This window comes from Rhinopithecus bieti, unplaced genomic scaffold (genome assembly GCF_001698545.2).
Source record: "Rhinopithecus bieti isolate Rb0 unplaced genomic scaffold, ASM169854v2 scaffold_27006, whole genome shotgun sequence".
In the NCBI taxonomy this organism is placed as follows: domain Eukaryota; kingdom Metazoa; phylum Chordata; class Mammalia; order Primates; family Cercopithecidae; genus Rhinopithecus; species Rhinopithecus bieti.
The window spans coordinates 1,338,387-1,355,171 of record NW_016813373.1 but is presented as its reverse complement, the minus strand read 5'-3'; the positions used below and the strand labels follow the sequence as shown (position 1 = coordinate 1,355,171).

The following is a 16,785-nucleotide window of genomic DNA, read 5'->3' as shown; positions in this document are numbered from 1 at the left end:
AAGGAGAGACACACCCTAAAAGAATAAAAGAAAACAGCTATTCAAGATGATGCAAGACTTCAAAATATCATGATCATAAAAGTCGGTCCACTCTTATGGACTACCTCTGAGCAATTGCCCATAATATGTAATATACCTTTACATATGTTGAATTTTTAAAGTTTTTTTGTTTTGTTTTGTTCCCCTACTATTTTAAATTGTCACCATTTTTTTGACAATTTGTTATGTATTCCATCTTTGCATCGTTTCCAATACTGGGGTTATAAATTGCATAAAGACTTTTAGAGAATTCTAATTTGTTTTATGCATTTTTTGCAAATTTGACTCCTTCCTTGACTTTGTCCATGTATGCAAAAACACTGAAACTTTCTCAGTAAATAAAGAGATGTCCTTTTTGTATATCTGCTTTTATGACAGATAACATTTCTCAAGATCTTAGCTCTTTGGGCAACTGCGTATGTGGTAGTAGTGGCCTAGTGTGGTTTTTGATTGAGCTTGTCAAAATACTTAGGTTGTGTGTCATAATATTTCAGATGACTGCAGTTATAAAGCTGGGTGCACACCATTACCAAGCATAGTGATACGCATTATATATTTTGCTTTTGACTGACTTCCTTATGACTATGGTTCATCTGCTCATACTGTTATGTTTGTGTGACTGTCATTAGTATAGCTGAGTATTTACACTGACAAAAATGTTATTATTGTCTATTTTATCTTGTCAAGTGGCCTATGAAGAGTTCTGTTGTGTTTTTATGTCTCCCAAATACATCCCCTTTTAAAATGTAAATAAATGTTTTAAAGAATTAAATTTTTTTTTTTTTTTTTTTTTTTTTTTTTGCAGAATTGTGTTTTCAGGATTTTGATCTTTCAGGCTTGTGATTTTTTGAATTTTAGACTTTAGGGATTGTGATCTTTCAGGATTTCAGCCTTCAAGATTATAGTGTTTGGGATTGTGTCTTTCATGATTATGGCCCAAACCCCTGGCAAAGAGGTCTGATTTCCCAGTGCTGTCCTTGGATGCAGCTACCAGGCACCCTATCCTCAGAGCCCAGTGTTGGTCCTGGGGCCCCTGTGTAACTAGCTCTGGATACTACACTTTCCCTCACAACCTCCCTGCACTCTCCACTGCCTTTGTAAGTTGTCCCTTTATTAAACCACCTCAGATTACCCTAATCAGAGAGTGCCATCTCTCCTCTGCTGGGATCTTTCCTGTGTTCTTCTGGGGCCTCTATCCCTCCTCACTATCCATGGCACCACACTAGTCCCTAGTTCGCAGCATATGAATGGGTTTAATTTCCAAATTTCTTTGACAGATGATAGCTGGAAGTAGGATCATCATGTCTCACAGAAACGATACCATCACTGGCACTGAATTTGTCAGATGAGGCCATCAGTGCCCATTTAGACCAAGTATAATTGAAGTTTTACACCCAGCCGTCCTCTCCCCTCCTGAAGGTGCCCAGAGGACTTGTGGTTTCCCTTCCCTCCCCACTTTCTGTAGCCCCCTGGACTCTTCTTGCTCCTCCTTTCACCTGCAGGGACTCAGCACTCACAGCTCGCTTTCACCCTCAGAAAGTCCAGGATGGGGCCTCGGGAGGCAGGACTGGAGAACAGTAATTCCCCCACCAAAGCAGATGCTCCTCTCATCTCTGCTGGGACCCTATCCCAACCCCAGTCCCAGCTCCAGTGTTGAGTATTCATTCCCAGACCCATCCCATTTTGGTTGGAGGCGGGCAACAGGGGGTGTTGCTAGATCAAACATAGGATGTTCAGTTAAATTTGAATGTTAAGTAAGCAACAGATAACTTTTTTAGTATCAGCTAAATATGTCCCATGGAATATTTGGGCATACTTAGGCTAAAACAGTATTCATTGCTTATCTGAAATTCATATTCAACCCGGTGCCTGTATTTTTATTTGCTAAGTCTGGCAGTCCCACATCTCTTCAATCTTTTTTTTTTTTTCTACTGTTCCCATTTCCACCTACCCAAATCCATATTTTGACACACATACAATTCTTGAAAAAATGACTCGTATAGACTCTCTGATTTTCCTCTGACAGTTAAGCAAATTGTTGAGTCTTTGTGTTCAGAATCTCCACGTGACACCAAGAAGCATCGCATATTTTGAAGCCTCTGACAAGATGTGTAGTGCTGGCATTTTCCTGCCTCCATTACTTTGCCTGTAGAATGAGGCTTGCAATTCCTAGCCCTGCTGTCACATAGTAAGTGCGCAATAAAGGCTCACTAATATTTTTATAGCACGTATCTGTCAGTAACTCAGGGTGTGCGTGTAGAGGGTATGGAAAGAAGTCTTATTGCTCCCTATTAATAATAAACATATAACACACAGGTATCCTCTGAAAGACTACATATGCGTTAGGAATTAAACAGATCTTGTAGGGATTTGTTGTTTTTTGTTTTGTTTTGAGACAGTATCTCACTCTGTTGCCCAGGCTAGAGTGCAGTGGTACGATCTCGGTTCATGGCAGCTTCGACCTCCCAGGCTCAGGTGATCCTCCCACCTCAGCCTCCCATGTAGCTGGGACTTGTGATGCCCTTTTCATTCTGCCCCCAAGGACCATATAATTTGTTGGAGAAAATACATTCAGAATTTTCCCAGGAATAAATTATTCACTATACTACTCCTGATCAACCACTTCCTTCATGTCCTGGGAAGTTTGGGGAAAAGAGAGAAGGAGGGAAAGCAACTAAAGCCCCCACCCTCCATCTGTTCCTGGCCTTATGCTGTGCTCTTAGACTACATTATATGCAGTCAGTCTTCAAACAACCCTATGAGGTAGACATCAGCTGCATTTCACAATACAGTGTTGGGAGTCAGCGAGGGTAAGTAACTTGCTGATGATCACAAAGTTGCTAGGAGCAGAGATGGGATTTAAACAAGATTGCCTCATGGAAAACCATGAGCTCTGAAGGAGGGTGCAGGGCCTCCTGGTCTGGACTCTGTTGGTTGGGGGAGTGCCCACTTGTCAAAGTCACTGGGTGGGACTAGCTGGCTTGTGATCTTCATCTGGGAAGAGAAGTATTGTATCCACAAATCATTTGAATTGGAAATGGCCTTGGGAGCCCTCTTGGGAGCAACTTATCATTTTCCCTGTGCTCTTTTACTTAAGAAGAGGATGGTAGGCCCACAGATTGTGAATGTGGACATCCTTTATTCTGGCTAATGACTTGCAGCCCTGGAGGTGTATGGGTGAGGGCTGGCACCCTGAGGTCCTGCACACATGGGTCACTTCCTCCTCTGGATGACACTTGGATCAGTTGGAGGCTCTCAAAATGAGGGATAGATGTCTTTTCATACTTCTGTTTAAAGAGGGGAGACTTCATGTCACTCTCTGACATGTATCAGAAAAGGCTTCTATGAAGGTGAAGGCAGGTCTCAGTCACTCTTGCTCTTTCTGCTTTCCTCTGCCTCTTTCTGTCACCCTTTAGTCTGAATGGTCTGCATGCGATTCCTAAAAAACAAAGAGTTCTTAAAGCATCAAGATTTATTGGAATATAAAAAAATTCATGAAGACAACAGCATTTGCTATTTCTTCTTTATGGTGGTAGTCACAACTGTGATTGATAGTCGAATTGATTTTCTGTTAATAGCACACTGACTATAAGGTCAGTGAAAGCATGAACTTCACATTCTGTTTTCTCCACTGCATTTCCAGCACCCAGCACAATTCATTTACTCATGCATTCAATATGTATTTATGAGGCAACTATTATCTGCATGTCACTGTGCTAGGTAAGGTGAAAAATAGTTCTTATTCTATTCTAGGTACAAATAAAAATAGGACTTGGTCTCTGTGCTACAAAAGCGTGTAGTCTAGTAGGTGAGACACATACATGAATAAGTATCTCAAGGAGAGGAAAAAATGTGTCTCCAAAACTAAGAGGAGAGAGTAAGAGGAGAAAGGAGAATCAGGAGGTATCACAGTGTGATGTCTGTGTGACAGAGAAGAAAGGGAAGGGCCCTTTAGACGATCACCATGTTGCTGCAGAATGGGGTGTATGAGACAGAGAGAGGGAAAGACAAACCTGGAAAACTGGACTGAGACCATATTAGCAATGGCCTTGTATGTCCCACAAAGGAGTTGAGACTTTTCCAACCAGGTGAAGGAGGGGAATAAAAGCTTTCACACTGAGGAAATGAGCAGGTCAGATTTGTTCTCAGTGTGTGGGATGAAGCAGAGTGTTGGGTGTGTGTGGAGAGGGGAGTGTGGTGACTTCACAGGACCAGTGATGGTGATGAAGGCCTGACAAAAGCAATGCCAGTGGGATAGAGAGGAAGGCCTGGATAGCAGCAACATGTCCACGGCAGAGTGGCAGAACTTCCCATTCCTGCAGGTAAAATATGGAAGGGGAGGCAGAGGAATGAGTTGAGGATAATTCTGAGTTTTCTAGCTTGGAAGATGGGGTTGATTGGAGAAAAGAAATAAAGGGGCCAAAATTGATTTGGGACACATTAAATTTGTGCTGTGGACCCTGTTAGAATGGATTAAATTTGCAGTGGCTCCTATTAGAGGAGAAGCTAGGGGCTAGGGATCTCAAGCAAATGGGAGAGTGCGTTGTAAGAAGGTAAGTTCAACAGGAGAGCCACAGGGGGCACTGACATTTAAGGAAGAAGCAGAAGAAATGTGAAGAAGAATGAGAAAGAATAGTCAGAGCTATGACAAGAGAAAGAAAAAAATGGTGTTCCCAAGTCTCTAGGAGGCGGTAATCGCATCAGAGGCCCAGATTGTGAGTTCATACATTCTTTTCTAAGGAAGGTGGTCTAGAACTGTGGTAGGTAGAATTTCAGGTGACCACCCTAGCATATCCATGTTCTAATCTCTAGAACCTGTGAATGTGTGACCTTACATAGCAAAAGGAATTTGGTGGGTGGAATTAAGGCTAAGGACCTTAAAACAGAGACATTATTCTGGATTGTCTGGGTGGGCCCTAAAAGGGAGTTGGGAGGCAGAAGAAGGAACCAGAGAGATGTGATGATAGAAGAAGAGGCAGGAGAAATTCAAAGAATGGGCAGGACTTGACCCACCATTGCTGGATTTAAAGACAGAGGAAGGAGCCCATGAACCAAGGAATACAGGTGGCTTCTCAGAAACTGAGAACAGCTCTCAGCTGACAGCCAGGAAGGAAGCAAGACCTCAGTCCTACACCTAGAAAGACTGAATTCTGCCAACAACCTGAATGAAGCAGGAAACAGACCCTCCCCAAAAGCCTCCAGAGGGGAACACAGCCTTCCAGACACCTTGATGTTAGCTTGAGTCCCAGATCAGACTTCTGACCTACAGACTTGTATGATAATAATTTGTGTTGTTTTAAGCCAGTAAGTTTCTGGTAACTTGTTTTGGTAGCAAAAGGAAACTAACACAGGAACTAAAGTGGGCCAGGTTCCTTACCTGGTCCCTCTTTCTTGGCCTTTTCCTTAGATGGCAGTGGCCCCTGGATCTATTGTTGGGACTCCTTTTCCTCCCCTCTCATTTTTTTGTTCAAACTAGACCCAAGACCCAAATCTAATTTCAAGGGCAAAGTAAAAAATTAAAGCAAAGATTGCAATTTGTTGGGCTGTGGGTCAGTCTTGTCCCTAGCTAAGTTTTGTTTTAACTGTAATGTTACAGACATTTTTAATTTCTCACTTTTTTCCTCCCTCCCTCCCTTCCTTCCTTCCTTCCTTCCTTCCTTCCTTCCTTCCTTCCTTCCTTCCTTCCTTCCAGTAGAAGCTCTGGCAACACTAGGTTGGCTGACTTGAGTGGACTATCTCTGACCCCTTTGGGACACGTTCTCCAGTTCACCGCAGTCTCTACCATTCCCTCCTCTCTCTCATGGACTGCTTTATTCATTTACACACCCTGCCTGTATTCTACAGGTGACTGACTTAGTGACACTAGCCTAACTGGCATTAGGACATGTTAGATCTGGGATCTTTGAAGGGAGCATGTAAGAAACTTAAAGAAGCAATCACTAAGACTTAATAAAGGAGAAGATTTTTTTTTTCCAACTCAGGGATGACCTATTAAGTACCATGAATCCTTTTAAATAACATGTTTGTGTGTTTGCATACCTACACATGAATATACCCATGGTGATTGTGGAGACAAAGATAATTAAGAAATAGGAAGATGGGGCAAAGATCTAAGTTCAAATGGATCAGGAAAAGTACCTTTCTTTTCCTTAAGAGGGGCCCATCTATTGCCAAGATGCAGGTTCAGCCATGTCCCACTCCAATGTGAGTGTATTTCAGTATGTGACCATGAGTTAGTATTTTGCTAGATCCTCGTCAGTCACCTTGTTGCTGGCCTAACATCCCCTCTAGTCTCATGCGTGGAGCTTGTGACTTACTCCTTTTTGATGAAGCGCTTCCCTGTTACCTCAATTTCACTAACTGAGCTCTTCTTTGTTCCTTACCTGGGTTCTTGCTTTAGTTTTTTGCCTGATTTTTAGGGACTGGGATTCTGTTTCATGCCCACTCTTCCTTCTATTAATTGCAGTCCTGTTCTAAAGCTCTAGCCCTGATAGGGAAGGGAAGTCTCATATGCTTTTGTCCAGGCCTTCCTGTCTTGCTGGGCCTTCTCCCAGGGGCCCAGGGGGCTCTCCACACCTGACCTTTCTTCAGCCTCCTCTAGAGTCATGTCTGCCTACAGTCTGCCTGGATCTCCTGCAATCACAGCCCCACCAGGTGACCTCAGAGTCTCAGGCATTCACGAGCTCTGCTCCAACATCACCTTTTTCATCCTTGTGAAAAGTCTGGGAAATAAAAAACATCAGCACAGCAGGAAGTTTTGGCTGGAAATTTGAAAGGATTCTCCAAAAAGCTTTCCAGCCCTTTCCTGTACTGTAACCCACAGAGATGACAAGCCAACCTCTCCTCAGTGACCTCAGGTGGAGGGCTTGTTCAGGAAATTCTGACTCATTTTACTTCTGATTTTTTTCTCAAAGGAGAGAAAATAGTCCTATTCATTTAAAATTATGACAACAGTTTAGGGATTTAGGTCAAAACCTTAAAGTTTTTTTTATCTACTAGTTGGCAAATGAACAAAACTCTCAGGAAGAACTATTCTTTTTGTGCATGAAAAGTTGCATAAGGCCGGGCGCGGTGGCTCAAGCCTGTAATCCCAGCACTTTGGGAGGCCGAGACGGGCGGATCACAAGGTCAGGAGATCGAGACCATCCTGGCTAACACGGTGAAACCCCGTCTCTACTAAAATACAAAAAACTAGCCGGGCGAGGTGGCAGCGCCTGTAGTCCCAGCTACTCGGGAGGCTGAGGCAGGAGAATGGCGTGAACCTGGGAGGCAGAGCTTGCAGTGAGCTGAGATCCGGCCACTGCACTCCAGCCTGGGTGACAGAGCGAGACTCCGTCTCAAAAAAAAAAAAAAAGAAAAGTTGCGTAAATGGTTGGCATAGAACAAGAACAGGACAAAAAATCAGAAATGGTGTGTTCTAGTCTAGATGTTGCCATTTACTGTCCAGTAATCTGGAGAAAGTCACTTACCTTCTCTGTGAGTCAGATTCTGTAACTGTTTAAAAATAAATGATTTCTGACATGGTTGCCCACAGGGTTGTTGTGAGGACTTACTGAGACAATGGGTGTGAGTCACTGTCTAAATAAGAGATCCTACCATTAAAAGACACCATCTGTCCCTGCTGATAATTATAGCACCTTGCTCTTGATTGCCTTCAGTGATCTCTACATCCATTTCATGGGATTCTTTAACAACCTGAACCAGGGTTTGCACACAGCCACGAAGCTGTGGAGCAAGACCTAGAGCCCAGGTATCCTGACCCAGCTCACTGTGGAAAGAAGCTCTTCCTCTCATGCTCTGCCCAAGTCTTACCCATTGCAGTCTGGTCCTGCCATATCTGGGCTGTCACCCCATTGCCCTTCTTGATCATTTCTGGGGAAGATGGCACCGGGGCCTTTCATTTTTGAGCAGAAAAGGTTCTGTCAGTGTTAGGAGGCCTCTGAGAGATGATTTGCCTCTGTTGGGGGTCTGGCTTGATTACTTCTCTTTTTTGGTGTAGGATAATTTTTGTCTGAAGGGAGAGAGAACAACCAGTTATCACAGTTATGATGCAGTAATTGAAGTTGTGTTCTCTGTTGGTTTGTCACTGTCATTTCCTTTAGGAATGGCAAGAGCCAAAACTGAAACCTTCAGGCTTCAGAATAGGGCTTCTCACTTTCTTAGTCTCACCTTCCCCAAGGTCTTATAAACTCTGAAGCCATGCATTGCTTTTCCAGTGTAAAGAGCTTCGAAGTATCTGGTTTGTCTTCTGGGCACTGGCACTGGCAAATAATGCCTGGGCAGCTCCAAGTCCCTGTTGGAAGGGCAGGTCTGGAAACAGGCCTGATAAGTGACATGGCTGGCAAGGACACCAGGCTGTCATTCAGAGGCTGCTGTCTACCACTTTGGCCCCCAAATAACTCTTTGGCACTCATCAGCTATGGTTTTCATGACCCCTGGGGATTCTCCCAGAGCCCTAATTTATCATCAGTTTCACTTGGAAGTTTGTGCAGAAGTGAGTTAAGCTGAAGCAGATTTTAACAGACTCAAGTCCCTTCTGTTCTTATTGCCAATATCCTGCCAAGCAGAAGAACAGATCTTCTTTCTTTCCCACCTTATGCACCCTGCCCTGAGCAGCCTGGACTATTTGGGAAGCTGGCAATAAAAGATCATCTGAATAAAGAGAATGTAGGACACATATACACAATATAATACTAATCAGTCATAAAAAGATAAAATCATGTCTTTTGCAGCAACATGGATGGAACTGGAGATCATTATCTAAGTGAAATAACTCAGAAAAGGAAAGTCAAATATTGCATGTTCTCAGTTACAAGTGAGAGCTAAATAATATGTACACCTGGACATAGACAGCAAAATAATAGACACTGGAGACTTGGAAGGGTGCAAGAGTGGGAGGTGGGTAAGGGATGAGAAATTACCTAATGGATACAATGTATGCTATTTGGATGCTGACTACACTAAAACTCCAGACTTCACTACTTCCTGATATATCCATGTAACAAAACTGCACTTGTACTCCTTAAATCGACAAAATTAAAATAAAATCAAAATCATCTGGGACACTTCCACAGCAGTAGTATTCTATTGAAAAGTGGATCAGAGGCCGGGCGCGGTGGCTCAAGCCTGGTAATCCCAGCACTTTTTGGTTGGAGGGCCGAGACGGCGCGGATCACAAGGTCAGGAGATCAGCAGACCATCCTGGCTAACACGCGTGAAACCCCCGTCTCTACTAAAAAATACAAAAAACTAGCCGGGCGAGGTGGCGAGCCCGCCTGTAGCTCCCAGCTACTCGGGAGGCATGCAGGCAGGAGAATGGCGCTAAACCCGGGAGGCGGAGCTTGCCAGTGAGCTGAAGAGTCCGCCACTGCACTCCAGCCGGGCGACAGCAGCCGAGACTCCGTCTCAAAAAAAAAAAAAAAAAATAAAAAAAAAAAAAGAAAAGTGGATCAGAGACTCCAGCTTCTTAAAAGTGCCTGTCCTAGTTGGAGGTGAGAAAAGACCCCCACAGAGAAACACCTCCTTAACTTCCCACCAGAGGCAGCAAGTTCAGTTTCTAGGTTCTGCATGCTGAGGAGAGGCAGGGTACGAGGCTAGTCTCTGGAAAGTTTATACCATCTCCCATTGCATGCTTGGACATAGCAGCTCTGAACTGAAGAAGAGGATTCCCAGCTCATGCCTACCCCTGGACAGGATGCAGCTGCATGGCAGATACCACGAGTCTTGGCTGAGTAAGGTTGCTTGATGAAGCTAAAGAGAAATACAGAGAAAAACTGCATCAGAACTCATGACACAGACGCAATCACTGAAAGGTCTCCAGCCTGGAGGACCATGCCAGGAGGGCTTCCACGGACACCTCCAGGTCAGGGGTTGGAAAGTGAAGGTAAAGCAGGCCTGTTCCAGGGATATTCAGGAGACCTGGTTTCTACACTGCAATTTGTGTGTTTGTGTGTGTCCCAGGAGACTTTTCGGCTGGACACGAAGGCCATTATGTCAATCACATAGACCCAGGGAAGTAAAATAGGAGATTAGGGTAGATGAACACTAGAAATCACAAGACTTTAGGACTGTTTGGAGCCTATGGATCACAGGCAATGTTCCATAGTGGCCTCCCCCTTGAAGCAGTGAGGAAACATGTACAAATGGGCAGGTCAGGTACGCTGGCATTTCATGCCTGTGAGATGCAGAAAAGCAGTATTTCCAACTTCTTCCCCTAATAGAAGCTGGAAGTTGGGATAGAAAGGGAAGGTTTGTTAGGAGAGACCATGTGGAAACAAAGGCAGGGTTAGTGGGTGGGAGTGGAGTTGACTCCTTAAGACTGAAGATGGGGAAGAAAAAGAATATAATATGGCCTCAGTATGTGAGATTAGAACTGCAGGGTTTGTGACAGGGAAGAGATGCATAGCAGGAGCCTCCAGGAAGCAGGAGGTATGAGATGGTGTGTTCAAACCAGCAGTTGTTCTCAGTGTGAGGGAGAAGTGACAACTAGGACATTGTGATAGTCTCTTAATAAAGATCACACATCATGCGTGGAAATGAGGAGTCAGCAGAGATATAGAGAAGCTTAAGGTACCTGCCTTCCTGGGGTTACAAAAACCAAGAAGATAGAATTATTTAGATGAGAGTTGCCCACAGAGCCATGGAAGGAGGTCAGGAGACACAATTTTCACCTCCTCTCTGCCACTCACAAGCTATGTGATCTTCAGCAAGTTACCTCACATTTTGGGGGTCTCGGTCTCCTTACGGTCAATAAGGGGATTGGCCAAGCTTGTTTTAAAGTCACCCTCTGATTGAGTAGCCAACTTTTGCTATCAGTGGGGATCCAATTCCAACTCACAATTTTGAACTGAACTTATTGCTTCCCGTTGAGGCTGCAACCACTCAATACCTCTGAGCAAGGTGAACCTTAAGATGGCATTGTCTCCTGGGGAAGGACAAAAACAAGCATTAAAAACACTTGCAACAACTCTTACTGAAATAAATCTTTCTAAGTAAGCAATAAAGCTCTTGTTTAACACACCTTAGATTACAAAATGTTAATGATAAAACATTATCTAAATCTAAACCTTTGTATGTGAAATGCTATGGTTTGAATGTCACCTCCAAAACTCATGTTGAAGTTTAATTGCCACAGAGATGGTATTAAGAGACAAGACCTTTAAAAGGTGATGAGGCTGGCTGGGCACAGTGGCTCATGCCTGTAATCCCAGCACTTTGGGAGGACGAGGCGAGTGGATCACCTGAGGTCAGGAGTTTGAGACCAGCTTGACCAAAGTGGCAAAACCCCATCTCTACTAAAAATACAAAATTAGCTGGGCATGGTGGTGTGTGCCTGCAATTCCAGCTATGTGACAGCTGGAGATTCTCCTGAGGCAGGAGAATCGCTTGAACCCAGGAGGTGGAGGTTGTGGTGAGCCAAGATCACGCCATTGCACTCCATTTCCAGCCTGGGCAACAAGAGTGAAACTCCATCTCGGAAAAAAAAAAAAAAGGTGATGAAGCCACGAGGGGTCTGCTGTCATGAATGGATTATTACCATTATCATGGGAGTGGTTTGTTATAAAGGTGAGTTCAGCCGTCTCTTGTTCTCTCTCATACTCTCTTGCCCTTCTGCCTCCCACCATGGGGTGATGCAGCATAAAGTCCTTTGCCAGATGTTAGTGTCATGCTCTTGGACTTCCCAGTCCCCTGAATCATGAGCCAAATACATTTCTTTCTTTATAAATTACCCAATATGAGGTATTTTGTTTTAATAACACAAAATGGACTGAGACATGAGATCAAGGATGTGAGGCTAAGAGAGGGGAGCACCATGCTCAAGGTCTTGCAACTTGTACATGATGACTCTCTGATGCTGTTCCCAGATTCACAGACCTGATTTCTTTGGTTTTCAGAACTTTCCCCTGAAAGACATTCAGCCTTGTCCTCACCAGCCACTGCCCTGTTCACTATCCTCTTCCTTGTTAAAATTCCCTTTTGCTCAAGTACCAATCACAGCTGTATGACAGAGATACATTCTGAGAAATGTGTCATTAGGTGATTTTGTGGTTGTGTGAATATCATAGCATGTCCTTACACAAACCAAATGGCAAAGCCCACTATACACTCAGGCTTTATGGAATAGCCTATTGCTTCTAGGCTACAAACCTATACAGCAAGCTACTGTACTGAATGCTGTTGCAGTTGTGACGCCATGGTATTTGTGCATCTAAACATAGCAAAAGTGCAGTAGAAGTATAGTGTTATAATTTTATGAGACTACCATTGTATATGTGGTTTATTATTGACTGAAACATCATTACGTGGTGCATGGCTGTGTGTGTGTATATATATATATGCATATTTACTTATTTTTTGTGAATTCGTACAAAAGTAAATATGTGTATGCTTTCATATATCTGCTTTTATATATATATGTCTGCTTTCATAAAAATTATATATACATAAAAACATATTTATCACATTAAAACTATATATGCAGGTTTTAATGTTGTTGCTTAATGCTATAAAATAAATGCTTTCTAAATGGGAGGGTTTAATGGAGATAGAGCAGGGGGCTTCTTAAGCAGCAGAAAAGCAGATCATCCTCTCCATGTACCCTCAACATAGACTGTGACCGGCATGCACAGAGGTGTCCCGGAGTTATTGCTGGGGACCCTCTGCTAGCACTGCTAGTGACAGATAATTTGTGCTTTACCCTGAGTCCTCCGTCTCCCTGAGGGCCAAGTAAATGAGCTGTCCTGGCTCCAGGAAACACCCTGGAGGAAGTCTTGAATGTGGCCCCTTGGGCCCTTGCTTTCTCTTCGCAAGTCTTGGTCACTAGAGAATGGGGCTGTGAGTCATGGTGGAGCTTACCTCCACTCGAGAAAGGATACTTCTCCGTAGATTTAGGAGGGCTTTTTCTGTCCTTGAACTTCTTCCCCCTGTACTGTAAGTAAGAGCGGGTCACCTTCCAGAAACAAAACCTGTGGGAAGAAAGGCTTCTGGTCACAGGAGGGAACCCCCAGTGGAGGGGGCTGGAGCACTGAGCACAGGGGAAATGGGGCCAGGCCAGTCCTCAGAGAATATGGGTGTCCAACAGAGAAGAGGAGAGCATCCTGGCCTTGGAGTACTACCTGCCAGTGGCCTTTGTTCTGAGGCCTCCTCTTTGTCCAGACCTGGCTCCAGTGGGGGCCTGGCATGGGCAGTTTGTTGGGACTTCTTTCTGGAACCATCAGTGAATGGAGGCTGTAAAGGGCCTGCTATCCCGAGGCCTGGGGTGAGGTTAACCCCTGAGGTGCACCCCAGCATCAGACTCTGACATCCCTATCTGACCCCACCTGGTATGGCCAGAGTGTCCGAAGGGCTTTTGCTCAGGTCCTAACCCTAGTTTCCACCCTGACCCTTATTGAGAGCCTTCACCACCTCACTCTATTCCCAGCAGGCCCTTCCCTGGAATAGACCTGGTTTCTCATGTGAACTCAGATTTATATACTCTTTATGACTTTTATGTTCTCTAGAAGCCTGTGTAATACTCACCACCATCTCTTCCTTCCTGGCTCCAACCCCCTCGTTATCCCTACCTTCAGCCAGTCCTTGGATTGGACCCCTTGGAGGTCAATCTTGGCTAAGACTGAATTTATTTTCTATGGCGCTTCGGCTCTGGTGGTTTTGCCTGCTGCCCTCCTCCCCTCTCTCTGAGGGTCAGTCTGCTCTATGCCAGTAGACTTTTCCCATTTCACTTGCTGAACTGGGTCTCCTTCCCCTAATGGACCTCCCAATATGCCGCACATGCATTATTTATATGATGAGAGACCAAGAGACCCACTTACCAAGTGATTCTAGGCAAGTCCCTCAACCACTCTGAACCTCAGTCTCATCTGTAAAACAGGGATAATAATACTCCTCCCCACCCACTGCATAGGGTTGTGGAGAGGTTCATTTAAGATAATATATGTAAACACAGTTTGCATAATGTAAATTTCTTTATAAGTATGTAGGAAAGTAAGTAAAGAAACTGCAGGAGGAACAGGAATCCAAAGCCTCCCTAAAGCATGTCTCATTTTTCTAAGCACATAGGAGACAGCTGAACACTGGCTCATTCAAGAGAAGCATATATTTCTCAGAGGTTCCCAATCCCTCCAAAAGTCTCTGGGTGAATGTCTATTTAGTCCTTGCTAGGAGAACTAGAATTCAGTTCTAGACAACATTTGATGATCAAAAGGTTAAATTGCTTGTCTTGAACTTAGATTTTTGTACTTCTCTCGGTTCTGTATTAAATAATTTATTATCTTAGGGATTTTAAAATAAAGGTTAGAGATTGGTAAGCAATTTCACACTTCTGTTTTAATAAAGTATTTTTTTTTTTTTTTGGTGGAAGATGGGAAATTCTGACTCAAAGTCACTTTATAATCTAAGTGCCCTGATTATCCTTGGGAACATTTCAGTCAGGTGTCCTCTGGTCATTACCACCCAAGGCACTGCCGTTCACCATGTGGAAGATATGAACTGAAACTCTGGCAGACCACAGGAATAAATAGAATAAATAACCAGCTGGGAGGGCTCAGGCCAAATCTCCACAGGATAGGTTAGAAACCGGTGGGCCACAGATTGCATTTGGCCACAAAATATCTGCATATATTTTGCTTGCTTCATTTTTGATTTTGGCCTTCACAGGTTTTCACCATGTTTTAGTTTTGTTAGTTGCCATATTTGCCACTTTAACCTTGGAAGAGATGAAATACACATTTGAATTTCTAGCTCCTCTTGATAATTGGAGTATCTAGCAACTGTGTCCCCCTCAGTGGTAATTATGGGGATTTGAGCACAGCAGAGCAAAACACGGGCTTACTTTCTTCATGCAGCTCCTTAAGCACAAGCAGTTGTGTTAGCCTCAACAGAATTTCTCACCAAGTGGCTGTGGTTCAGTCTTACCTTCTTGTGAGAAACCCAGGCCTAAGAAAATCTCACATTCTTGCTCCAAGCAAGCATAGAAAGAGGAGGGGTGGGAAACCAGGCATTTTGGTTCTCAGTCTTACTTTGCCTTCCATCTGTGGATTCAGTGTTTGGTGTTCTGTGTGAGGGATGGAGTGAGGTGAATAGGATAAGAAAACACCATCTCAGTTCCCCCTAGAAACTGGAAAAATGAAACAGAGTGCTAGAGGAAGACAGAAAACTCTCTCCAAACTAAGTGCGTTTTCCTGACCTGGCAGTCACTGAATAAGGTGAAATAGTTACCTTTTCCAGAAGTACATAATGACGGGGAAGACAGACATGATAGCCCCATGGAAGATGCTCCGATCTAGGTAGCCCTCTGTGATGGCAGCAAGGATGGCATCCTTCTGGGACTCAGAGACATTCACCTACCCGCAGAGTGGGAGCCTGTCACTGATGAAAGCTCCAAGGGAAGGCAGGAAACCTCTCCTGGCCTCCAGAACCCCATGACCACCCCCTCTCCAAAAGGCAGATGGTTTTCATGGAGTTGCTAGGTAAAGGATATTTAGTTGGCCAGGACTTACGAGGTACCTGATAATTAACTTTCTAATTGTCCTTGTGGGGGAAATGCTTCTTGGTGAAAGGCCAGAGTGGAGTGGGAGTCTTTCTTACCCTCAGCTTTGGAGGGATGTCAGAATTCAGGAAGAGTTTTTGGATAATGTTCATTTTGGACCGCATTAGGATCACATCATTCTCATTGTATGCCCGGTTGACCTGTAGCACATGGGCTGAACTTACCAGATTATTAAATCTAAAAAAGAAATGTGAAGTAGGAAATCAGGAGAAGAAGATGAAAACAGTGACTAACAAGGCCCCCAGCCTAGACTCATTTCTGGCCCAAAAAAGGCAAGGCCAGCTCTAGGCCAGGTTGTGACTTTATTCATTCAGTCATAATTCATCCATTGGCAAATACTGAGCACTTACCACAGGTCAGATAACACATCAAGTGCCCCTTCAAGTGCATTGAATTTCTTCACCACAAATCCCCTTGTTCATCCCACCTTCCCTTCTTCACCCATTCTGGCCCTGCAGCATTGGCACCTCTAATGACTTAAAGGCCTAAGGACTATCTTGCTCTTCCCTCTCCTGTGCTGACCTGAGGCAAGCCCTGAGATGCAGGTAGGTCCCACTCCTGTAGAGCACTTTAAGCAATGAAAGGAGGTTTGGACTTAATTCCAGTGGTAATGGAAAGCCAGTAGAAGATTTTCTTTTTTTTTTGTTTTTTTTGAGATAGAGTTTCACTCTGTCGTCCAGGCTGGAGTGCAGTGGTGCGATCTCGGCTCACTGCAAGCTCCGCCTCCCGGGTTCACGCCATTCTCTGCCTCAGCCTTGCGAGTAGCTGGGACTACAGGTGCCCACCACCATACCCGGCTAATTTTTTGTATTTTTTAGTAGAGACAGGGTTTCACCTTGTTACCCAAGATAGTCTCGATCTCCTGACCTCATGATCCGCCCACCTCGGCCTCCCAAAGTGCTGGGATTACAGGCGTGAGCCACCGTGCCCGGCCACCAGTAGAACATTTTAGGCAGGCGAAAGATCTAGTCTGGTTTGTGTTTTTAATAGGCGACGCTGGTTGTTATACAGAGAATAGTTTGTAGAGGTCAAGCGAGGAAGAAGAGGCAATGTGGTGGGAATGGGAGCAGCAGCAGGTGAGGCTATTCACTCTGACTAGTATTTCCCTCTGCTCCTCCATTGCCTCCCCCTACATCCTTTATTATCTGACTAACCCCTACTCTTCCTTAGCTTAGATTACCCAAGAATTTTGGGTCTCC

At 44.3% G+C, this 16,785-nt stretch overlaps 1 protein-coding gene across 9 annotated transcripts in view; it reads right to left on the bottom strand.

Moving 5' to 3' along the window:
* Positions 1 to 3,158: 3,158 nt before the first annotated feature.
* Positions 3,159 to 16,785, bottom strand: part of RGSL1 (regulator of G protein signaling like 1) — a 106,869-nt gene continuing 93,242 nt past the window's right edge. For 4 of the 9 annotated variants that reach the window (XM_017848131.1, XM_017848132.1, XM_017848135.1 and 1 more), the window contains 7 exons: positions 15,625 to 15,763; positions 15,256 to 15,380; positions 12,895 to 13,004; positions 10,877 to 10,963; positions 9,723 to 9,789; positions 7,852 to 8,050; positions 3,159 to 3,478 (listed from right to left, as the gene is read on the bottom strand). In XM_017848131.1, coding sequence (XP_017703620.1) covers positions 8,017 to 8,050; positions 9,723 to 9,789; positions 10,877 to 10,963; positions 12,895 to 13,004; positions 15,256 to 15,380; positions 15,625 to 15,763 — 562 coding nt within the window. In that variant the 3' untranslated portion in view covers positions 3,159 to 3,478; positions 7,852 to 8,016. Of the gene's footprint in view, positions 3,479 to 7,851; positions 8,051 to 9,722; positions 9,790 to 10,876; positions 10,964 to 12,894; positions 13,005 to 13,872; positions 13,899 to 15,255; positions 15,381 to 15,624; positions 15,764 to 16,785 lie in introns of those variants that run through there. The other 5 variants (XM_017848136.1, XM_017848138.1, XM_017848137.1 and 2 more) reach the window with 5 other exon arrangements.